General features: G+C 48.6%; 1 protein-coding gene across 1 annotated transcript; it reads right to left on the bottom strand.

Annotated features, from left to right (window-relative positions):
- Positions 1 to 1,809: 1,809 nt before the first annotated feature.
- LOC138365912 (uncharacterized) lies at positions 1,810 to 18,295 on the bottom strand. The gene is made up of 3 exons (XM_069326625.1): positions 18,003 to 18,295; positions 16,989 to 17,220; positions 1,810 to 1,935 (listed from the first exon to the last, which is right to left on the bottom strand). The coding sequence occupies exons 1-3, from the start codon at positions 18,293 to 18,295 to the stop codon at positions 1,810 to 1,812; spliced, it is 651 nt and encodes a 216-aa protein (XP_069182726.1).
- Positions 18,296 to 26,871: the final 8,576 nt, after the last annotated feature.

Here is a 26,871-nt window from a genome sequence, read left to right as displayed (position 1 = left end):
GTTCATGACACTATTGGCGGCGGCGTCACTCTGTTCCATCACAATATTGGCGGCGGCGTCACTCTGTTCCATAACTCTATTAGCGGCGGCGTCACTCTGTTCCATAACACTATTGGTGGCGGTGTCACTTTGTTCATGACACTAATGGTGGCGGCGTCACTCTGATCCATAACACTATTGGTGGCAGCGTCAATCTGTTCTATAACACTATTGGTGGCGGCGTCACTCTGTTCCATAACGCTATTGGCCGCGGCGTCACTCTGTTCCATAACACTATTGGCGGCGGCGTCACTCTGTTCCATAACACTATTGGTGGCGGCGTCACTCTGTTCCATAAAACTATAGGCGGCGGTGTCACTCTGTTCCATAACACTATTGGTGGCGGCGACATTCTGTTCCATAACACTATTGGTGGCGGCGTCACTCTGTTCATGACACTATTAGTGGTGGTGTCACTCTGTTCATGACACTATTGGTGGCGGCGTCACTCTGTTCCATAACACTATTGGTGGCAGCGTCACTCTGTTCATGACACTATTGATGGCGGCGTTACTCTGTTCATGACACTATTGGTGGCAGCGTAACTCTGTTCCATAACACTATGGGTGGCGGCGTCACTCTGTTCCATAACACTGTTGTTGGCGGCTTCACTCTGTTCCATAACACTATTGGCGCTGGTGTCACTCTATTGATGACACTATTGGTGGCGGCGTCACTCTGTTCCATAACACTATTGGTGGTAGCGTCACTCTGTTCAAGACACTATTGGTGGTGGCGTCACTCTGTTCCATAACACTATTGGTGGTGGTGTCACTCTGTTCATGACACTATTGGTGGTGGCGTCACTCTGTTCCATAACACTATTGTTGGCGGCGTCACTCTGTTCATGGCACTATTGGTGGCCGCGTCACTCCGTTCCATAACACTATTGGCGGCGGCGTCACTTTGTTCCATAACACTATTGGTGGCGGCGTCACTCTGTTCCATAAAACTATAGGCGGCGGTGTCACTCTGTTCCATAACACTATTGGTGGCGGCGTCACTCTGTTCCATAAAACTATAGTCGGCGGTGTCACTCTGTTCCATAACACTATTTGAGGCGGCGTCACTTTGTTCTATAACACTATTGGAGGCGGCGTCACTCTGTTCCATAACCCTATTGGTGGCTGCGTCACTCTGTTCATGACACTACTGGTGGCGGCGTCACTCTGTTCATGACACTACTGGTGGCGGCGTCACTCTGTTCCATAACACTATTGGTGGCGGCGTCACTCTGTTCCATAACACTATGGGTGGCGGCGTCACTCTGTTCCATAACACTGTTGTTGGCGGCTTCACTCTGTTCCATAACACTATTGGCGCTGGTGTCACTCTATTGATGACACTATTGGTGGCGGCGTCACTCTGTTCCATGACACTATTGGTGGCAGCGTCACTCTGTTCATGACACTATTGGTGGTGGCGTCACTCTGTTCCATAACACTATTGGTGGTGGTGTCACTCTGTTCATGACACTATTGGTGGTGGCGTCACTCTGTTCCATAACCCTATTGGTGGCGGCGTCACTCTGTTCCATAACACTACTGGTGGCGGCGTCACTCTGTTCCATAACACTATTGGTGACGGCGTCACTCTGTTCATGACACTATTGGTCGCAACGTCACTCTGTTCATGACACTATTGGTGGCGGCGTCACTCTGTTCCATAACACTATTGGTGGCGGCGACATTCTGTTTCATAACACTATTGGTGGCGGCGTCACTCTGTTCCATTAAACTATAGGCGGCGGTGTCAGTCTGTTCCATAACACTATTGGTGGCGGCGACATTCTGTTCCATACACTTCTGGTGGCGGCGTCACTCTGTTCCATAACACAGTTGGTGGCGGCTTCACTCTGTTCATGGCACTACTGGTGGCAGCGTCACTCTGAAATATCTGTAGGATATCACTTAAATATAAAACTGTTGACACTATAGTGATGACTGTTCTCACTAATGTTTGGCCGATGACTGGGAATTATCACCTCATCAGGTTAATTTATATGAAACAAATCACACGTGACCTAGTCTAGACCTCGCAATGTCATGTGTCGGCGGCCTCTTCTTATGTTAAAGTTGACACTAATGATGGCACGTCTCCTCCACTATTGCCACGCCATCAACGCTATTGTCGCATCCTTACATCTTCTGTCACGCCAACACTGGTGTCAATAGGAGATTGACGGTAGCATCAATGGTGCCAGGAAGAGAGACAGACACACCGCCGCAGCTGTTGTCACGACAAGAATGATGCCGCCATCACTGGCGTTATGAAGACTGTGACGCCGCTGAAGTCTATGAGAAAGCGAGGACACTGCCACTGTTCCAGTGAAGAGAGTAATGCCGCTATCTCCTGTGTCAATGATCGTGACTGCGCCAAAACTGGTGTCGTTAACACAGTAACCATGTCCCCGATGGTGTCTTTAAGAGTGTGACATCGTCACTATTTGTGTCATAAACAGAGATACGCCGCCACTAATAGTGCCATGAACAGTGTGACGCCGCCACCGCTGGTGTCACGAGTAGAGTGACGCTGCAATTAATTAAGTCACAAACAGAGTGACGCCGGCAGAGATAAGTGTCATGAAGAGAGTGAAGCTGTCACCAATAGTGTCATGAAGAGAGTGACGCCGCCACCAATAGTGTCATGAACAGGGTGACGCAGTCACCAATAGTGTCATGAACAGAGTGAAGCCGCCACATATAGTGTCATGAACAGAGTGACGCCGCCACCAATAGTGCCATGAACAGATTGACGCCGCCACCAATAGTGTCATGAACAGAGTGACACCGACACCAATAGTGCCATGAATAGAGTGACGCCGCCACAAATAGTGTCATGAACAGAGTGACACCGACACCAATAGTGTCATGAACAGAGTGACGCCGCCACCAATAGTGTCATGAACAGAGTGACACCGCCACAAATAGTGTTATGGAACAGAGTGACGCCGCCACCAATACTGTCATGAACAGAGTGACGCCGCCACCAATAGTGTCATGAACGGAGTGAAGCCGCCGCCAATAGTGTCAATAACAGAGTGACGCCGCCACCAACAGTGTTATGGAACAGAGTGACGCCACCACGAATAGTGTCACTCTGTTCATGACACTATTGGCGGTGGCGTCACTCTGTTCATGACACTATTGGTGGCGGCGTCAGTCTGTTCAATAACACTATTGGTGGCGGCGTCACTCTGTTCATGACACTATAAGCGGCGGCGTCACTCTGTTCCATAACACTACTGGTGAGGGCGTCACTTTGTTCATGACACTATTGGTGGCGGTGTCACTCTATTGTTGACACTATTGGTGGCGGTGTCCCTCTATTGTTGACACTATTGGTGACGGCGTCACTTTTTCATGACACTATTGGTGGCGGTGTCACTTTGTTTATGACACTATTGGTAGCGGAGTCACTCTGTTCATGACACTATTAGAGGCGGCGTCACTCTGTTCATGACACTATTGGTGGTTGTGTCACTCTGCTCCATAACACTATTGGTGGCGGCGTCACTCTGTTCCATAACACTATTGATGGCGGCGTCAATCTGTACATGACACCATTCGTGGTGGCGTCATGTGTTCCATAACACTATTGGCGGCGGCGTCACTCTATTCCATAACACTATAAGCGGCGGCGTCACTGTTCCATAACACTATTGGTGCCAAAGTCACTCTGTTCCATAACACTATTGGTGGCGGCGTCACTCTGTTCCATAACACTATTGATGGCGGCGTCAATCTGTACATGACACCATTCGTGGTGGCGTCATTGTGTTCCATAACACTATTGGCGGCGGCGTCACTCTGTTCATGACACTATTGGTGGCGGCGTCACTCTGTTCATGACACTATTGGTCGCGGCGTCACTCTGTTCATGACACTATTGGTGGCGGCGTCACTCTGATCCATAACACTATTGGTGGCGGCGACATTCTGTTCCATAACACTATTAGTGGCGGCGTCACTCTGTTCCATAACACTATTGGTGGCGGCGACATTCTGTTCCATAACACTTCTGGTGGCAGCGTCACTCTGTTCCATAACACTGTTGGAGACGGCGTCACTCTGTTCCATAACACTATCGGCGGCGGCTTCACTCTGTTCTATAAGACTACTGGAGGCGGCGTCACTCTGTTCTATAACACTATTGGAGGCGGCGTCACTCTGTTCCATAACATTATCGGCGGCGGCTTCACTCTGTTCCATAACACTATTGGAGGCGGCTTCACTCTGTTCCATAACACTATTTGAGGCGGCGTCACTCTGTTCTATAACACTATTGGAGGCGGCGTCACTCTGTTCCATAACCCTATTGGTGGCGGCGTCACTCTGTTCATGACACTATTGGTGGCGGCGTCACTCTGTTCCATAACACTTTTAGTGACGGCGTCACTCTGTTCCATAATACTGTTGCTGGCGGCATCACTCTGTTCTATAACACTATTGGAGGCGGCATCACTCTGTTCCATAACACTATCGGCGGCGGCTTCACTCTGTTCTATAACACTATTGGAGGCGGCGTCACTCTGTTCCATAACACTATCGGCGGCGGCTTCACTCTGTTCCATAACACTATTGGAGGCGGCTTCACTCTGTTCCATAACCCTATTGGTGGCGGCATCACTCTGTTCATGACACTACTGGAGGCGGCGTCACTCTGTTCCATAACACTATTGGTGGCGGCGTCACTCTGTTCCATAACACTACTGGTGGCGGCGTCACTCTGTTCATGACACTATTAGTGGTGGTGTCACTCTGTTCATGACACTATTGGTGGCGGCGTCACTCTGTTCCATAACACTATTGGTGGCAGCGTCACTCGGTTCATGACACTATTGATGGCGGCGTTACTCTGTTCATGACACTACTGGTGGCGGCGTCACTCTGTTCCATAACACTACTGGTGGCGGCGTCACTCTGTTCCATAACACTATTGGTGGCGGCGTCACTCTGTTCATGACACTATTAGTGGTGGTGTCACTCTGTTCATGACACTATTGGTGGCGGCGTCACTCTGTTCCATAACACTATGGGTGGCGGCGTCACTCTGTTCCATAAAACTATAGGCGGCGGTGTCACTCTGTTCCATAACACTATTGGTGGCGGCGTCACTCTGTTCCATAAAACTATAGGCGGCGGTGTCACTCTGTTCCATAACCCTATTGGTGGCGGCGTCACTCTGTTCATGACACTATTGGTGGCGGCGTCACTCTGTTCCATAACACTACTGGTGGCGGCGTCACTCTGTTCCATAACACTATTGGTGGCGGCGTTACTCTGTTCATGACACTATTAGTGGTGGTGTCACTCTGTTCATGACACTATTGGTGGCGGCGTCACTCTGTTCCATAACACTATTGGTGGCAGCGTCATTCTGTTCATGACACTATTGATGGCGGCGTTACTCTGTTCATGACACTATTTGTGGCAGCGTAACTCTGTTCCATAACACTATGGGTGGCGGTGTCACTCTGTTCCATAACACTGTTGTTGGCGGCTTCACTCTTGTTCCATAAAAATATTGGCGCTGGTGTCACTCTATTGATGACACTATTGGTGGCGGCGTCACTCTGTTCCATAACACTATTGGTGGCAGCGTCACTCTGTTCATGACACTATTGGTGGTGGCGTCACTCTGTTCCATAACACTATTGGTGGTGGTGTCACTCTGTTCATGACACTATTGGTGGTGGCGTCACTCTGTTCCATAACACTATTGGTGGCGGCGTCACTCTGTTCATGGCACTACTGGTGGCAGCGTCACTCTGAAATATCTGTAGGATATCACTTAAATATAAAACTGTTGACACTATAGTGATGACTGTTCTCACTAATGTTTGGCCGATGACTGGGAATTATCACCTCATCAGGTTAATTTATATGAAACAAATCACACGTGACCTAGTCTAGACCTCGCAATGTCATGTGTCGGCGGCCTCTTCTTATGTTAAAGTTGACACTAATGATGGCACGTCTCCTCCACTATTGCCACGCCATCAACGCTATTGTCGCATCCTTACATCTTCTGTCACGCCAACACTGGTGTCAATAGGAGATTGACGGTAGCATCAATGGTGCCAGGAAGAGAGACAGACACACCGCCGCAGCTGTTGTCACGACAAGAATGATGCCGCCATCACTGGCGTTATGAAGACTGTGACGCCGCTGAAGTCTATGAGAAAGCGAGGACACTGCCACTGTTCCAGTGAAGAGAGTAATGCCGCTATCTCCTGTGTCAATGATCGTGACTGCGCCAAAACTGGTGTCGTTAACACAGTAACCATGTCCCCGATGGTGTCTTTAAGAGTGTGACATCGTCACTATTTGTGTCATAAACAGAGATACGCCGCCACTAATAGTGCCATGAACAGTGTGACGCCGCCACCGCTGGTGTCACGAGTAGAGTGACGCTGCAATTAATTAAGTCACAAACAGAGTGACGCCGGCAGAGATAAGTGTCATGAAGAGAGTGAAGCTGTCACCAATAGTGTCATGAAGAGAGTGACGCCGCCACCAATAGTGTCATGAACAGGGTGACGCAGTCACCAATAGTGTCATGAACAGAGTGAAGCCGCCACATATAGTGTCATGAACAGAGTGACGCCGCCACCAATAGTGCCATGAACAGATTGACGCCGCCACCAATAGTGTCATGAACAGAGTGACACCGACACCAATAGTGCCATGAATAGAGTGACGCCGCCACAAATAGTGTCATGAACAGAGTGACACCGACACCAATAGTGTCATGAACAGAGTGACGCCGCCACCAATAGTGTCATGAACAGAGTGACACCGCCACAAATAGTGTTATGGAACAGAGTGACGCCGCCACCAATACTGTCATGAACAGAGTGACGCCGCCACCAATAGTGTCATGAACGGAGTGAAGCCGCCGCCAATAGTGTCAATAACAGAGTGACGCCGCCACCAACAGTGTTATGGAACAGAGTGACGCCACCACGAATAGTGTCACTCTGTTCATGACACTATTGGCGGTGGCGTCACTCTGTTCATGACACTATTGGTGGCGGCGTCAGTCTGTTCAATAACACTATTGGTGGCGGCGTCACTCTGTTCATGACACTATAAGCGGCGGCGTCACTCTGTTCCATAACACTACTGGTGAGGGCGTCACTTTGTTCATGACACTATTGGTGGCGGTGTCACTCTATTGTTGACACTATTGGTGGCGGTGTCCCTCTATTGTTGACACTATTGGTGACGGCGTCACTTTTTCATGACACTATTGGTGGCGGTGTCACTTTGTTTATGACACTATTGGTAGCGGAGTCACTCTGTTCATGACACTATTAGAGGCGGCGTCACTCTGTTCATGACACTATTGGTGGTTGTGTCACTCTGCTCCATAACACTATTGGTGGCGGCGTCACTCTGTTCCATAACACTATTGATGGCGGCGTCAATCTGTACATGACACCATTCGTGGTGGCGTCATGTGTTCCATAACACTATTGGCGGCGGCGTCACTCTATTCCATAACACTATAAGCGGCGGCGTCACTGTTCCATAACACTATTGGTGCCGAAGTCACTCTGTTCCATAACACTATTGGTGGCGGCGTCACTCTGTTCCATAACACTATTGATGGCGGCGTCAATCTGTACATGACACCATTCGTAGTGGCGTCATTGTGTTCCATAACACTATTGGCGGCGGCGTCACTCTGTTCATGACACTATTGGTGGCGGCGTCACTCTGTTCATGACACTATTGGTCGCGGCGTCACTCTGTTCATGACACTATTGGTGGCGGCGTCACTCTGATCCATAACACTATTGGTGGCGGCGACATTCTGTTCCATAACACTATTAGTGGCGGCGTCACTCTGTTCCATAACACTATTGGTGGCGGCGACATTCTGTTCCATAACACTTCTGGTGGCAGCGTCACTCTGTTCCATAACACTGTTGGAGACGGCGTCACTCTGTTCCATAACACTATCGGCGGCGGCTTCACTCTGTTCTATAAGACTACTGGAGGCGGCGTCACTCTGTTCTATAACACTATTGGAGGCGGCGTCACTCTGTTCCATAACATTATCGGCGGCGGCTTCACTCTGTTCCATAACACTATTGGAGGCGGCTTCACTCTGTTCCATAACACTATTTGAGGCGGCGTCACTCTGTTCTATAACACTATTGGAGGCGGCGTCACTCTGTTCCATAACCCTATTGGTGGCGGCGTCACTCTGTTCATGACACTATTGGTGGCGGCGTCACTCTGTTCCATAACACTTTTAGTGACGGCGTCACTCTGTTCCATAATACTGTTGCTGGCGGCATCACTCTGTTCTATAACACTATTGGAGGCGGCATCACTCTGTTCCATAACACTATCGGCGGCGGCTTCACTCTGTTCTATAACACTATTGGAGGCGGCGTCACTCTGTTCTATAACACTATTGGAGGCGGCGTCACTCTGTTCCATAACACTATCGGCGGCGGCTTCACTCTGTTCCATAACACTATTGGAGGCGGCTTCACTCTGTTCCATAACCCTATTGGTGGCGGCATCACTCTGTTCATGACACTACTGGAGGCGGCGTCACTCTGTTCCATAACACTATTGGTGGCGGCGTCACTCTGTTCCATAACACTACTGGTGGCGGCGTCACTCTGTTCATGACACTATTAGTGGTGGTGTCACTCTGTTCATGACACTATTGGTGGCGGCGTCACTCTGTTCCATAACACTATTGGTGGCAGCGTCACTCGGTTCATGACACTATTGATGGCGGCGTTACTCTGTTCATGACACTACTGGTGGCGGCGTCACTCTGTTCCATAACACTACTGGTGGCGGCGTCACTCTGTTCCATAACACTATTGGTGGCGGCGTCACTCTGTTCATGACACTATTAGTGGTGGTGTCACTCTGTTCATGACACTATTGGTGGCGGCGTCACTCTGTTCCATAACACTATGGGTGGCGGCGTCACTCTGTTCCATAAAACTATAGGCGGCGGTGTCACTCTGTTCCATAACACTATTGGTGGCGGCGTCACTCTGTTCCATAAAACTATAGGCGGCGGTGTCACTCTGTTCCATAACCCTATTGGTGGCGGCGTCACTCTGTTCATGACACTATTGGTGGCGGCGTCACTCTGTTCCATAACACTACTGGTGGCGGCGTCACTCTGTTCCATAACACTATTGGTGGCGGCGTCACTCTGTTCATGACACTATTAGTGGTGGTGTCACTCTGTTCATGACACTATTGGTGGCGGCGTCACTCTGTTCCATAACACTATTGGTGGCAGCGTCATTCTGTTCATGACACTATTGGTGGCAGCGTAACTCTGTTCCATAACACTATGGGTGGCGGTGTCACTCTGTTCCATAACACTGTTGTTGGCGGCTTCACTCTTGTTCCATAACACTATTGGCGCTGGTGTCACTCTATTGATGACACTATTGGTGGCGGCGTCACTCTGTTCCATAACACTATTGGTGGCAGCGTCACTCTGTTCATGACACTATTGGTGGTGGCGTCACTCTGTTCCATAACACTATTGGTGGTGGTGTCACTCTGTTCATGACACTATTGGTGGTGGCGTCACTCTGTTCCATAACACTATTGGTGGCGGCGTCACTCTGTTCATGGCACTATTGGTGGCCGCGTCACTCTGTTCCATAACACTATTGGTGGTGGCGTCACTCTGTTCCATAACACTATTGGTGGCGGCGACATTCTGTTCATGACACTATTGACGGCGGCGTTACTCTGTTCCATAACACTATTGGCGGCGGCGTCACTCTGTTCCATCACAATATTGGCGGCGGCGTCACTCTGTTCCATAACACTATTATCGGTGGCGTCACTCTGTTCGATAACACTATTGGTGGCGGCGTCACTTTGTTCATGACACTAATGGTGGCGGCGTCACTCTGATCCATAACACTATTGGTGGCAGCGTCAATCTGTTCCATAACACTATTGGTGGCGGCGTCACTCTGTTCCATAACACTATTGGTGGCGGCATCACTCTGTTCATGACACTATTAGTGGTGGTGTCACTCTGTTCATGACAGTATTGGTGGCGGCGTCACTCTGTTCCATAACACTATTGGTGGCAGCGTCACTCTGTTCCATAACACTATTGGTGGCAGCGTAACTCTGTTCCATAACACTATGGGTGGCGGCGTCACTCTGTTCCATAACACTGTTGTTGGCGGCTTCACTCTGTTCCATAACACTATTGGCGCTGGTGTCACTCTATTGATGACACTATTGGTGGCGGCGTCACTCTGTTCCATAACACTATTGGTGGCAGCGTCACTCTGTTCATGACACTATTGGTGGTGGCGTCACTCTGTTCCATAACACTATTGGTAGTGGTGTCACACTGTTCATGACACTATTGTTGGTGGCGTCACTCTGTTTCATAACACTATTGGTGGCGGCGTCACTCTGTTCATGGCACTATTGGTGGCCGCGTCACTCTGTTCCATAACACTATTGGCGGCGGCGTCACTTTGTTCCATAACACTATTGGTGGCGGCGTCACTCTGTTCCATAACACTATTGGTGGTGACGTCACTCTGTTCCATAACACTATTGGTGGCGGCGACATTCTGTTCATGACACTATTGACGGCGGCGTTACTCTGTTCCATAACACTATTGGCGGCGGCGTCACTCTGTTCCATCACAATATTGGCGGCGGCGTCACTCTGTTCCATAACACTATTAGCGGCGGCGTCACTCTGTTCCATAACACTATTGGTGGCGGCGTCACTTTGTTCATGACACTAATGGTGGCGGCGTCACTCTGATCCATAACACTATTGGTGGCAGCGTCAATCTGTTCCATAACACTATTGGTGGCGGCGTCACTCTGTTCCATAACGTTCCATAACTCTGTTTCATAACACTATTGGTGGCGGCGTCACTCTGTTCATGGCACTATTGGTGGCCGCGTCACTCTGTTCCATAACACTATTGGCGGCGGCGTCACTTTGTTCCATAACACTATTGGTGGCGGCGTCACTCTGTTCCATAACACTATTGGTGGTGACGTCACTCTGTTCCATAACACTATTGGTGGCGGCGACATTCTGTTCATGACACTATTGACGGCGGCGTTACTCTGTTCCATAACACTATTGGCGGCGGCGTCACTCTGTTCCATCACAATATTAGCGGCGGCGTCACTCTGTTCCATAACACTATTGGCGGCGGCGTCACTCTGTTCCATAACGTTCCATAACTCTGTTTCATAACACTATTGGTGGCGGCGTCACTCTGTTCATGGCACTATTGGTGGCCGCGTCACTCTGTTCCATAACACTATTGGCGGCGGCGTCACTTTGTTCCATAACACTATTGGTGGCGGCGTCACTCTGTTCCATAACACTATTGGTGGTGACGTCACTCTGTTCCATAACACTATTGGTGGCGGCGACATTCTGTTCATGACACTATTGACGGCGGCGTTACTCTGTTCCATAACACTATTGGCGGCGGCGTCACTCTGTTCCATCACAATATTGGCGGCGGCGTCACTCTGTTCCATAACACTATTAGCGGCGGCGTCACTCTGTTACATAACACTATTGGTGGCGGCGTCACTTTGTTCATGACACTAATGGTGGCGGCGTCACTCTGATCCATAACACTATTGGTGGCAGCGTCAATCTGTTCCATCACAATATTGGCGGCGGCGTCACTCTGTTCCATAACGCTATTGGCCGCGGCGTCACTCTGTTCCATAACACTATTGGCGGCGGCGTCACTCTGTTCCATAACACTATTGGTGGCGGCGTCACTCTGTTCATGACACTATTGGTGGCGGCGTCACTCGGTTCATGACACTATTGGTGGCAGCGTCACTCTGTTCATGACACTATTGGTGGCGGCGTCACTCTGTTCCATAACACTTTTGGTGACGGCGTCACTCTGTTCCATAATACTGTTGCTGGCGGCATCACTCTGTTCTATAACACTATTGGAGGCGGCGTTACTCTGTTCCATAACACTATCGGCGGCGGCTTCACTCTGTTCTATAACACTATTGGAGGCGGCGTCACTCTGTTCTATAACACTATTGGAGGCGGCGTCGCTCTGTTCCATAACACTATCGGCGGCGGCTTCACTCTGTTCCATAACACTATTGGTGGCGGCTTCACTCTGTTCCATAACACTATTTGAGGCGGCGTCACTCTGTTCTATAACACTATTGGAGGCGGCGTCACTCTGTTCCATAACCCTATTGGTGGCGGCGTCACTCTGTTCCATAACACTACTGGTGGCGGCGTCACTCTGTTCCATAACACTATTGGTGGCGGCGTCACTCTGTTCATGACACTATTGGTCGCGGCGTCACTCTGTTCATGACACTATTGGTGGCGGCGTCACTCTGTTCCATAACACTATTGGTGGCGGCGACATTCTGTTCCATAACACTATTGGTGGCGGCGTCACTCTGTTCCATAAAACTATAGGCGGCGGTGTCACTCTGTTCCATAACACTATCGGCGGCGGCTTCACTCTGTTCTATAACACTATTGGAGGCGGCGTCACTCTGTTCTATAACACTATTGGAGGCGGCGTCGCTCTGTTCCATAACACTATCGGCGGCGGCTTCACTCTGTTCCATAACACTATTGGAGGCGGCTTCACTCTGTTCCATAACACTATTTGAGGCGGCGTCACTCTGTTCTATAACACTATTGGAGGCGGCGTCACTCTGTTCCATAACCCTATTGGTGGCGGCGTCACTCTGTTCCATCCTTCTAGAAAACCTTCTAGATAACATGAACGCATGAACGGAAAACATCATTCATTGAAAGCCTACCAGCCATCCAGAAGGAGTGGGAAAGGAACAACAATTCTAATATACAAGGGGCGGAGGCTATAGTCAGGGATGAAACTGAGGCTGAAACTCAGGAAGTTGTAAACTCTGACTCAGTAGGCCAGGATGTAGATGACATTAAACTAGAAAGTGTACCTGACAGCTCGATAGGTACAGACACCACGACGGTTCTCGATAGAGCAATTCAGAACAGAAGGACAGACTTATGCAAATTTTATGCAAAGGGCATATGCAGACATAGATATGCTGGTAATAAGAAAGGATTAGAATGCAGTTACCAACATCCCAAAAAATGTTTAAATATGCTTAGGAAAGGTGAGTGTCGATTTGGATCAATATGTAGGTTTTTCCATCCTGACATGTGCCAAACCTCACTGGAGGACAGAAAATGCTATGACCTTAGCTGCCCACACTTTCACGTGAAAGGCACGGAACGCTACATAAAGAGTGGCAAGCAGGATAATGAATTTGGAGGAAACTCTATAATTTTTTTATACCAGACCGGCAGAGAATTCAAAAGGAGCAGCATGGAGAGTGTATGGAACTGGATGCCAGATCCACTGGCATTCCAGAATTACAGATACAATTACCCACCGAAAGGGAACTACAACTACGACAGAAAACTGCCCTACAACAATCAGTACTGGTCAGAACAAACTCATTATGTCCACGATTAATGGACGTGCCGAAAAAGTCTCCCATTCAAACTATCACTAATAGAGTAACCTCATTCATCTTTGCCAACATACAAGGACTGAAAACAAGAACAAACAACAAAGTACAGTTCATAAATGGCCTCCTCACGGAGTCAAATGCAGTATTTGGAGCTTTCACAGAAACCCATGCAGGGGAATTGTTGGACAGAGAGATCTGGATTCCAGGATTTAACCTATACAGGTGTGATAGGAAAATTAGGTCACATGGAGGAGTGGGTCTGTATATTAGGGAAGACCTTGTATGCTCGGAGCTCCTAAACGTTACAAATGAGGTGGTAGAGGTACTGGGAGTAAAAATAGAGAAAATAAATTTAGTGATTATACTAATATACAAACCGCCAGATGCAACGGCTGAGGGATTCACAGAACAGATAAGCAAAATAGAGAATAGCCTTGATAATTTGGAGAACCCGATACCTGATATTATTTTCCTAGGTGACTTCAACTTGCCTAGTCTCAGGTGGAAAATAGCAAACAATAATATTATACCAGGAAATCTATCAGGACCTAACCAACCACAGATTAGAGAACTACTTAGATTCTGTGACAAATTTTCACTCAATCAGCAGATATCGGAGCCAACGAGAAATGAAAATATTCTAGATCTGGTCTTTACGAACAATGAAGACATTATCAGAGACATTACGATATCAGATACCACATACTCAGATCACAAACTCATTGAAGTGCAAACGACCATCAATACTCAGAATAGACCTAAAACGTTGATAAAGCGAGAGGGGCTATTCAGTAAATTCAATTTTAATAATAAAAGGATAGACTGGGAGATAATAAACAGGGAACTTACAAACATTCCATGGGGAACTGTTCTAAATAATACAAGTCCTACAGAAGGAATAGAAAAACTTACTTCAGAAGCGTATCAAGTCTGTCTGAAACATGTTCCTTTGAGGAAAGCCAGAAAGAGATCTAACGTAGAAAGAGAACGCAGACGACACTATAAACGCAGGAAAAAAATAACGGAACTGCTTATGCAGACACGAATTTCCCGTCAAAGAAGGAATAATTTAAATAGGGAGATTGAAGAAATCGAGCGGAAATTGAAACACTCATATGAAACTGAAGAAAGGCAGTTAGAACAGAAAGCAATTCAGGAAATAAAGAAAAATCCAAAATATTTCTTCTCATATGCGAAATCAAAAGCAAAAACCACTGCCAGTATTGGACCTATTCGTACAAGTGAAGGTTCATACACGGAGGATGACAAAGAAATTAGTGAAATCCTAAAAAAGCAGTATGAGGACATGTTTAGCACTCCAATAAACAACATGAAGGTGGAAGATCCAGACATTTTCTTTATGCGGGATATTCAAACCCCGGTAAATATAACTGATATAAATACGAGCGCACTAAATTTTGAAAAAGAAATTGAAAACATGCCCATGCACTCGGCCCCAGGTCCAGACTCATGGAATTCAATATTTATAAAGAAATGCAAAGTGCCGGTAGCACAGGCACTCAGTATAGTGTGGAGGAAGAGCTTGGACACGGGGGAGATACCAGATGCACTTAAAGTAGCAGACATAGCCCCTCTACACAAGGGAGGGAGCAAAGCATTGGCAAAAAATTATAGACCAGTTGCACTAACATCGCACATCATAAAAGTATTTGAGAGAGTGATTAGGAGTCAGGTCACCAATTTCATGGAGACCAATGACCTTCATAACCCAGGCCAACATGGATTTCGAGCGGGAAGATCGTGCCTCTCACAGCTACTTGAGCACTACGACAAAGTCACTGAGGCATTAGAAGAGAAACAGAATGCTGATGTGATATACACGGACTTCGCAAAGGCCTTCGATAAATGTGACCATGGCGTGATAGCACACAAAATGAAGTCAATGGGAATAACCGGTAAAGTAGGACGCTGGATACTCAGTTTTCTGTCAAACAGGACTCAGCGAGTAACTGTCAACCATATAAAATCTAGTCCAAGTGCAGTGAAAAGCTCTGTACCTCAGGGTACAATCCTTGCACCACTGCTTTTCCTTATTCTCATATCAGATATAGACAAAAATACAAGTCACAGCTTCGTATCATCCTTTGCAGATGACACAAAAATCAGTATGAAAATTACCTCGGCTGAGGACATTGAAAAACTTCAAGCTGATATTAATAAAGTTTTCGACTGGGCATCAGAAAATAACATGATGTTTAACAGTGATAAATTCCAGGTACTCAGGTACGGTAAAAATGAGGACCTTAAACATAATACAGAGTACAAAACACAATCAAATGTACCCATAGTAGGAAAACAGCATGTAAAGGATTTGGGAATAATAATGTCGGACGACCTAACGTTTAAGGAGCATAACCAAGCAAATATTGCGACAGCCAGAAAAATGATAGGATGGATTACGAGAACTTTCAAATCCAGGGATCCCATCACAATGGTTGTACTCTTCAAGGCACTTGTGTTGTCCCGTCTTGAGTACTGCTCAGTACTCACTTCCCCCTTCAAAGCAGGAGAGATTGCTGAAATAGAGGGAATACAGAGAACATATACGGCACGCATAGACGCAATAAAGCACCTAAATTATTGGGATCGTCTCAAAGCCCTCCAAATGTACTCACTAGAAAGAAGACGAGAGAGATATCAAATAATATATACCTGGAAGATACTGGAGGGCCAAGTACCAAATCTACAAAGTAAAACAACAACGTACTGTAGTGAACGACATGGAAGAAAATGTAGAATAGAACCAATGAAGAGCAGAGGTGCCATAGGCACAATCAGAGAACACTGTATAAACATCAGAGGTCCGCGGTTGTTCAACGTCCTCCCAGCAAGCATAAGAAATATTGGCGGAACAACCGTGGACATTTTCAAGAGGAAACTAGATTTATTCCTCCAAGGAGTGCCGGACCAACCGGGCTGTGGTGGGTATGTGGGCCTGCGGGCCGCTCCAAGTAACAGCCTGGTGGACCAAACTCTCACAAGTCAAGCCTGGCCTCGGGCCGGGCTTGGGGAGTAGAAGAACTCCCAGAACCCCATCAACCAGGTATCATAACACTACTGGTGGCGGCGTCACTCTGTTCCATAACACTATTGGTGGCGGCGTCACTCTGTTCATGACACTATTGGTCGCGGCGTCACTCTGTTCATGACACTATTGGTGGCGGCGTCACTCTGTTCCATAACACTATTGGTGGCGGCGACATTCTGTTCCACAACACTATTGGTGGCGGCGTCACTCTGTTCCATAAAACTATAGGCGGCGGTGTCACTCTGTTCCATAACACTATTGGTGGCGGCGACATTCTGTTCCATACACTTCTGGTGGCGGCGTCACTCTGTTCCATAACACTGCTGGTGGCGGCGTCACTCTGTTCATGACACTATTGGTGGCAGCGTCACTCTGTTCATGACACTATAGGTGGCGGCGTCACTCTGTTCCATAACACTTTTGGTGACGGCGTCACTCTGTTCCATAATACTGTTGCTGGCGGCATCACTCTGTTCTATAACACTATTGGAGGCGGCGTCACTCTGTTCCATAACACTATCGGCGGCGGCTTCACTCTGTTCCATAAAACTATTGGAGGGGGCTTCACTCTGTTCCATAACACTATTGGAGGCGGCGTCACTCTGTTCTATAACACTATTGGAGGCGGCGTCACTCTGTTCCATAACCCTATTGGTGGCGGAATCACTCTGTTCCATAACCCTACTGGTGGCGGCGTCACTCTGTTCATGACACTACTGGTGGCGGCGTCACTCTGTTCCATAACACTACTGGTGGCGGCGTCACTCTGTTCCATAACACTATTGGTGGCGGCGTCACTCTGTTCATGACACAATTAGTGGTGGTGTCACTCTGTTCATGACACTATTGGTGGCAGCGTCACTCTGTTCATGACACTATTGATGGCGGTGTTACTCTGTTCATGACACTATTGGTGGCAGCGTAACTCTGTTCCATAACACTATGGGTGGCGGCGTCACTCTGTTCCATAACACTGTTGTTGGCGGCTTCACTCTGTTCCATAACACTATTGGCGCTGGTGTCACTCTATTGATGACACTATTGGTGGCGGCGTCACTCTGTTACATAACACTATTGGTGGCAGCGTCACTCTGTTCATGACACTATTGGTGGTGGCGTCACTCTGTTCCATAACACTATTAATGGCGGCGTCACTCTGTTCATGGCACTATTGGTGGCCGCCTCACTCTGTTCCATAACACTATTGGCGGCGGTGTCACTTTGTTCCATAACACTAATGGTGGCGGTGTCACTCTGTTCTATAACACTATTGGTGGCGGCGACATTCTGTTCATGACACTATTGGCGGCGGCGTCACTCTGTTCCATCACAATATTGGCGGCGGCGTCACTCTGTTCCATAACTCTATTAGCGGCGGCGTCACTCTGTTCCATAACACTATTGGTGGCGGTGTCACTTTGTTCATGACACTAATGGTGGCGGCGTCACTCTGATCCATAACACTATTGATGGCAGCGTCAATCTGTTCTATAACACTATTGGTGGCGGCGTCACTCTGTTCCATAACGCTATTGGCCGCGGCGTCACTCTGTTCCATAACACTATTGGCGGCGGCGTCACTCTGTTCCATAACACTATTGGTGGCGGCGTCACTCTGTTCCATAAAACTATAGGCGGCGGTGTCACTCTGTTCCATAACACTATTGGTGGCGGCGACATTCTGTTCCATAACACTATTGGTGGCGGCGTCACTCTGTTCATGACACTATTAGTGGTGGTGTCACTCTGTTCATGACACTATTGGTGGCGGCGTCACTCTGTTCCATAACACTATTGGTGGCAGCGTCACTCTGTTCATGACACTATTGATGGCGGCGTTACTCTGTTCATGACACTATTGGTGGCAGCGTAACTCTGTTCCATAACACTATGGGTGGCGGCGTCACTCTGTTCCATAACACTGTTGTTGGCGGCTTCACTCTGTTCCATAACACTATTGGCGCTGGTGTCACTCTATTGATGACACTATTGGTGGCGGCGTCACTCTGTTCCATAACACTATTGGTGGTAGCGTCACTCTGTTCAAGACACTATTGGTGGTGGCGTCACTCTGTTCCATAACACTATTGGTGGTGGTGTCACTCTGTTCATGACACTATTGGTGGTGGCGTCACTCTGTTCCATAACACTATTGTTGGCGGCGTCACTCTGTTCATGGCACTATTGGTGGCCGCGTCACTCCGTTCCATAACACTATTGGCGGCGGCGTCACTTTGTTCCATAACACTATTGGTGGCGGCGTCACTCTGTTCCATAAAACTATAGGCGGCGGTGTCACTCTGTTCCATAACACTATTGGTGGCGGCGTCACTCTGTTCCATAAAACTATAGTCGGCGGTGTCACTCTGTTCCATAACACTATTTGAGGCGGCGTCACTTTGTTCTATAACACTATTGGAGGCGGCGTCACTCTGTTCCATAACCCTATTGGTGGCGGCGTCACTCTGTTCATGACACTACTGGTGGCGGCGTCACTCTGTTCATGACACTACTGGTGGCGGCGTCACTCTGTTCCATAACACTATTGGTGGCGGCGTCACTCTGTTCCATAACACTATGGGTGGCGGCGTCACTCTGTTCCATAACACTGTTGTTGGCGGCTTCACTCTGTTCCATAACACTATTGGCGCTGGTGTCACTCTATTGATGACACTATTGGTGGCGGCGTCACTCTGTTCCATGACACTATTGGTGGCAGCGTCACTCTGTTCATGACACTATTGGTGGTGGCGTCACTCTGTTCCATAACACTATTGGTGGTGGTGTCACTCTGTTCATGACACTATTGGTGGTGGCGTCACTCTGTTCCATAACCCTATTGGTGGCGGCGTCACTCTGTTCCATAACACTACTGGTGGCGGCGTCACTCTGTTCCATAACACTATTGGTGACGGCGTCACTCTGTTCATGACACTATTGGTCGCGGCGTCACTCTGTTCATGACACTATTGGTGGCGGCGTCACTCTGTTCCATAACACTATTGGTGGCGGCGACATTCTGTTTCATAACACTATTGGTGGCGGCGTCACTCTGTTCCATAAAACTATAGGCGGCGGTGTCAGTCTGTTCCATAACACTATTGGTGGCGGCGACATTCTGTTCCATACACTTCTGGTGGCGGCGTCACTCTGTTCCATAACACAGTTGGTGGCGGCTTCACTCTGTTCATGGCACTACTGGTGGCAGCGTCACTCTGTTCATGACACTATTGGTGGCGGCGTCACTCTGTTCCATAACACTTTTGGTGACGGCGTCACTCTGTTCCATAATACTGTTGCTGGCGGCATCACTCTGTTCTATAACACTATTGGAGGCGGCGTCACTCTGTTCCATAACACTATCGGCGGCATCTTCACTCTGTTCTATAACAATTTTGGAGGCGGCGTCACTCTGTTCTATAACACTATTGGAGGCGGCGTCAATCTGTTCCATAACACTATCGGCGGCGGCTTCACTCTGTTCCATAACACTATTGGAGGCGGCTTCACTCTGTTCCATAACACTATTGGAGGCGGCGTCACTCTGTTCTATAACACTATTGGAGGCGGCGTCACTCTGTTCCATAACCCTACTGGTGGCGGCGTCACTCTGTTCATGACACTACTGGTGGCGGGGTCACTCTGTTCCATAACACTACTGGTGGCGGCGTCACTCTGTTCCATAACACTATTGGTGGCGGCGTCACTCTGTTCATGACACTATTAGTGGTGGTGTCACTCTGTTCATGACACTATTGGTAGCGGCGTCACTCTGTTCCATAACACTATTGGTGGCAGCGTCACTTTGTTCATGACACTATTGATGGCGGCGTTACTCTGTTCATGACACTATTGGTGGCAGCGTAACTCTGTTCCATAACACTATGGGTTGCGGCGTCACTCTGTTCCATAACACTATTGGCGCTGGTGTCACTCTATTGATGACACTATTGGTGGCGGCGTCACTCTGTTACATAACACTATTGGTGGCAGCGTCACTCTGTTCATGACACTATTGGTGGTGGCGTCACTCTGTTCCATAACACTATTAATGGTGGCGTCACTCTGTTCATGGCACTATTGGTGGCCGCGTCACTCTGTTCCATAACACTATTGGCGGCGGCGTCACTTTGTTCCATAACACTATTGGTGGCGGTGTCACTCTGTTCCATAACACTATTGGTGGCGGCGACATTCTGTTCATGACACTATTGACAGCGGCGTTACTCTGTTCCATAACACTATTGTCGGCGGCGTCACTCTGTTCCATCACAATATTGGCGGCGGCGTCACTCTGTTCCATAACTCTATTAGCGGCGGCGTCACTCTGTTCCATAACACTATTGGTGGCGGAGTCACTTTGTTCATGACACTAATGGTGGCGGCGTCACTCTGATCCATAACACTATTGGTGGCAGCGTCAATCTGTTCTATAACACTATTTGTGGCGGCGTCACTCTGTTCCATAACGCTATTGGCCGCGGCGTCACTCTGTTCCATAACACTATTGGCGGCGGCGTCACTCTGTTCCATAACACTATTGGTGGCGGCGTCACTCTGTTCCATAAAACTATAGGCGGCGGTGTCACTCTGTTCCATAACACTATTGGTGGCGGCGACATTCTGTTTAATAACACTATTGGTGGCGGCGTCACTCTGTTCATGACACTATTAGTGGTGGTGTCACTCTGTTCATGACACTATTGGTGGCGGCGTCACTCTGTTCCATAACACTATTGGTGGCAGCGTCACTCTGTTCATGACACTATTGATGGCGGCGTTACTCTGTTCATGACACTATTGGTGGCAGCGTAACTCTGTTCCATAACACTATGGGTGGCGGCGTCACTCTGTTCCATAACACTGTTGTTTGCGGCTTCACTCTGTTCCATAACACTATTGGCGCTGGTGTCACTCTATTGATGACATTATTGGTAGCGGCGTCACTCTGTTCCATAACAATATTGGTGGTAGCGTCACTCTGTTCATGACACTATTGGTGGTGGCGTCACTCTGTTCCATAACACTATTGGTGGTGGTGTAACTCTGTTCATGACACTATTGGTTGTGGCGTCACTCTGTTCCATAACACTATTGGTGGCGGCGTCACTCTGTTCATGGCACTATTGGTGGCCGCGTCACTCTGTTCCATAACACTATTGGCGGCGGCGTCACTTTGTTCCATAACACTATTGGTGACGGCGTCACTCTGTTCCATAACACTATTGGTGGTGGCGTCACTCTGTTCCATAACACTATTGGTGGCGGCGACATTCTGTTCATGACACTATTGACGGCGGCGATACCCTGTTCCATAACACTATTGGCGGCGGCGTCACTCTGTTCCATCACAATATTGGCGGCGGCGTTACTCTGTTCCATAACACTATTAGCGGCGGCGTCACTCTGATCCATAACACTATTGGTAGCGGCGTCACTCTGTTCATGACACTACTGGTGGCGGCGTCACTCTGTTCCATAATACTATTGGTGTCGGCGTCACTCTGTTCCATAACACTACTGGTGGCGGCGTCACTCTGTTCCATAACACTATTGGTGGCGGCGTCACTCTGTTCCATAACACTATTGGTGGCGGGGTCACTCTGTTCCATAACACTATTGGTGGCGGCGTCACTCTGTTCATGACACTATTAGTGGCGGCGTCACTCTGTTCCATAACACTATTGGTGGCGGGGTCACTCTGTTCCATAACACTATTATTGGCGGCGTCACTCTGTTCCGTAACACTATTGGTGGCGGCGTCACTCTGTTCCATAACACTATTGGTGGTGACGTCACTCTGTTCCATAACACTATTGGTGGCCGCGCAATTCTCTTCATGACACTATTGGTGGCGGCGTCACTTTGTTCATGACACTATTGATGGCGGCGTCACTCTGTTCATGACGCTATTGGTGGCGGCGTCACTCTGTTCATGACGCTATTGGTGGCAGCGTCACTTTGTTCATGACACTATAGGTGGCGGCGTCACTTTGTTCATGATACCATTGGTGGCGGTGTCACTCTATTGATGACACTATTGGTGGCGGCGTCACTTTGTTCATGACACTATTGGAGGCGGCGTCACTTTGTTCATGACATTATTGGTTGCAGCGTCAGATTAGAAGAATTTCTAATCCTGGAACAGAGTGACGCCACCACTAATAGTGTCATGAACAGAGTGACGCCGCCACCAATAGTGTCATGAATAGAGTGACGCTGCAACCAATAATGTCATGAACAAAGTGACGCAAAGTTATGGAACAAAGTGACGCCGCCACCAATAGTGTTGTGGAACTGAGTGACGCCACCACGAATAGTGTCACTCTGTTCATGACACTATTGGTTGTGGCGTCACTCTGTTCCATAACACTATTGGTGGCGGCGTCACTCTGTTCATGGCACTATTGGTGGCCGCGTCACTCTGTTCCATAACACTATTGGCGGCGGCGTCACTTTGTTCCATAACACTATTGGTGACGGCGTCACTCTGTTCCATAACACTATTGGTGGTGGCGTCACTCTGTTCCATAACACTATTGGTGGCGGCGACATTCTGTTCATGACACTATTGACGGCGGCGTTACCCTGTTCCATAACACTATTGGCGGCGGCGTCACTCTGTTCCATCACAATATTGGCGGCGGCGTTACTCTGTTCCATAACACTATTAGCGGCGGCGTCACTCTGATCCATAACACTATTGGTAGCGGCGTCACTCTGTTCATGACACTACTGGTGGCGGCGTCACTCTGTTCCATAATACTATTGGTGTCGGCGTCACTCTGTTCCATAACACTACTGGTGGCGGCGTCACTCTGTTCCATAACACTATTGGTGGCGGCGTCACTCTGTTCCATAACACTATTGGTGGCGGGGTCACTCTGTTCCATAACACTATTGGTGGCGGCGTCACTCTGTTCATGACACTATTAGTGGCGGCGTCACTCTGTTCCATAACACTATTGGTGGCGGGGTCACTCTGTTCCATAACACTATTATTGGCGGCGTCACTCTGTTCCGTAACACTATTGGTGGCGGCGTCACTCTGTTCCATAACACTATTAATGGTGACGTCACTCTGTTCCATAACACTATTGGTGGCCGCGCAATTCTCTTCATGACACTATTGGTGGCGGCGTCACTTTGTTCATGACACTATTGATGGCGGCGTCACTCTGTTCATGACGCTATTGGTGGCGGCGTCACTCTGTTCATGACGCTATTGGTGGCAGCGTCACTTTGTTCATGACACTATAGGTGGCGGCGTCACTTTGTTCATGATACCATTGGTGGCGGTGTCACTCTATTGATGACACTATTGGTGGCGGCGTCACTTTGTTCATGACACTATTGGAGGCGGCGTCACTTTGTTCATGACATTATTGGTTGCAGCGTCAGATTAGAAGAATTTCTAATCCTGGAACAGAGTGACGCCACCACTAATAGTGTCATGAACAGAGTGACGCCGCCACCAATAGTGTCATGAATAGAGTGACGCTGCAACCAAAAATGTCATGAACAAAGTGACGCAAAGTTATGGAACAAAGTGACGCCGCCACCAATAGTGTTGTGGAACTGAGTGACGCCACCACGAATAGTGTCACTCTGTTCATGACACTATTGGCGGTGGCGTCACTCTGTTCATGACACTATTGGTGGTGGCGTCACTCTGTTCCATAACACTATTGGTAGCGGCGACAATCTGTTCATGACACTACTGGTGGCGGCGTCACTCTGTTCATGACACTATAAGCGGCGGCGTCACTCTGTTCCATAACACTACTGGTGAGGGCGTCACTTTGTTCATGACACTATTGGTGGCGGTGTCACTCTATTGTTGACACTATTGGTGACGGCGTCACTTTTTCATGACACTATTGGTGGCGGTGTCACTTTGTTTATGACACTATTGGTAGCGGCGTCACTCTGTTCATGACACTATTGGAGGCGGCGTCACTCTGTTCATGACACTATTGGTGATTGTGTCACTCTGTTCCATAACACTATTGGTGGCGCGTCAATCTGTACATGACACCATTCGTGGTGGCGTCATTGTGTTCTATAACACTATTGGCGGCGGCGTCACTCTATTCCATAACACTATAAGCGGCGGCGTCACTGTTCCATAACACTATTGGTGCCGAAGTCACTCTGTTCCATAACACTATTGGTGGCGGCGTCACTCTGTTCCATAACACTATTGATGGCGGCGTCAATCTGTACATGACACCATTCGTGGTGGCGTCATTGTGTTCCATAACACTATTGGCGGCGGCGTCACTCTGTTCATGACACTATTGGTGGCGGCGTCACTCTGTACATGACACTATTGGTCGCGGCCTCACTCTGTTCATGACACTATTGGTGGCGGCGTCACTCTGTTCCATAACACTATTGGTGGCGGCGACATTCTTTTCCATAACACTATTGGTGGGGGCGTCACTCTGTTCCATAACACTATAGGCGGCGGTGTCACTCTGTTCCATAACACTACTGGTGGCGGCTAAATTCTGTTCCATACACTTCTGGTGGCGGCGTCACTCTGTTCCATAACACTGTTGGTGGCGGCGTCACTCTGTTCATGACACTATTGGTGGCAGCGTCACTCTGTTCATGACACTATTGGTGGCGGCGTCACTCTGTTCCATAACACTTTTGGTGACGGCGTCACTCTGTTCCATAATACTGTTGCTGGCGGCATCACTCTGTTCTATAACACTATTGGAGGCGGCGTCACTCTGTTCCATAACACTATCGGCGGCGGCTTCACTCTGTTCTATAACACTATTGGAGGCGGCGTCACTCTGTTCTATAACACTATTGGAGGCGGCGTCACTCTGTTCCATAACACTATCGGCGGCGGCTTCACTCTGTTCCATAACACTATTGGAGGCGGCTTCACTCTGTTCATGACACTATTGATGGCGGCGTTACTCTGTTCATGACACTATTGGTGGCAGCGTAACTCTGTTCCATAACACTATGGGTGGCGTCGTCACTCTGTTCCATAACACTGTTGTTGGCGGCTTCACTCTGTTCCATAACACTATTGGCGCTGGTGTCACTTTATTGATGACACTATTGGTGGCGGCGTCACTCTGTTCCATAACACTATTGGTGGCAGCGTCATTCTGTTCATGACACTATTGGTGGTGGCGTCACTCTGTTCCATAACACTATTGGTGGTGGTGTCACTCTGTTCATGACACTATTGGTGGTGGCGTCACTCTGTTCCATAACACTATTGGTGGCGGAGTCACTTTGTTCATGACACTAATGGTGGCGGCGTCACTCTGATCCATAACACTATTGGTGGCAGCGTCAATCTGTTCTATAACACTATTTGTGGCGGCGTCACTCTGTTCCATAACGCTATTGGCCGCGGCGTCACTCTGTTCCATAACACTATTGGCGGCGGCGTCACTCTGTTCCATAACACTATTGGTGGCGGCGTCACTCTGTTCCATAAAACTATAGGCGGCGGTGTCACTCTGTTCCATAACACTATTGGTGGCGGCGACATTCTGTTTAATAACACTATTGGTGGCGGCGTCACTCTGTTCATGACACTATTAGTGGTGGTGTCACTCTGTTCATGACACTATTGTTGGCGGCGTCACTCTGTTCCATAACACTATTGGTGGCAGCGTCACTCTGTTCATGACACTATTGATGGCGGCGTTACTCTGTTCATGACACTATTGGTGGCAGCGTAACTCTGTTCCATAACACTATGGGTGGCGGCGTCACTCTGTTCCATAACACTGTTGTTTGCGGCTTCACTCTGTTCCATAACACTATTGGCGCTGGTGTCACTCTATTGATGACATTATTGGTGGCGGCGTCACTCTGTTCCATAACAATATTGGTGGTAGCGTCACTCTGTTCATGACACTATTGGTGGTGGCGTCACTCTGTTCCATAACACTATTGGTGGTGGTGTCACTCTGTTCATGACACTATTGGTTGTGGCGTCACTCTGTTCCATAACACTATTGGTGGCGGCGTCACTCTGTTCATGGCACTATTGGTGGCCGCGTCACTCTGTTCCATAACACTATTGGCGGCGGCGTCACTTTGTTCCATAACACTATTGGTGACGGCGTCACTCTGTTCCATAACACTATTGGTGGTGGCGTCACTCTGTTCCATAACACTATTGGTGGCGGCGACATTCTGTTCATGACACTATTGACGGCAGCGTTACCCTGTTCCATAACACTATTGGCGGCGGCGTCACTCTGTTCCATCACAATATTGGCG

This window comes from Procambarus clarkii, chromosome 18 (assembly GCF_040958095.1).
Source record: "Procambarus clarkii isolate CNS0578487 chromosome 18, FALCON_Pclarkii_2.0, whole genome shotgun sequence".
NCBI lineage: Eukaryota > Metazoa > Arthropoda > Malacostraca > Decapoda > Cambaridae > Procambarus > Procambarus clarkii.
The sequence above is the reverse complement of the archived record's forward strand: the minus strand, read 5'-3'. Positions and strand labels throughout refer to the sequence as shown.

Bases quoted from the DNA above. Each gene is read 5' to 3' on its own strand.
- LOC138365912 (XM_069326625.1), bottom strand. From the start codon at position 18,295: ATGGAACAGAATGTCGCCGCCACCAATAGTGTTATGGAACAGAGTGAC. The intron at 17,221-18,002 runs GTTATGGAACAG...CGCCTCCAATAG, and splicing joins GTGACACCGCCACCAATAGT to TGTTATAGAACAGAGTGACG. The intron at 1,936-16,988 runs GTCATGAACAGA...GATATCCTACAG, and splicing joins GTGACGCCGCCACCTATAGT to ATATTTCAGAGTGACGCTGC.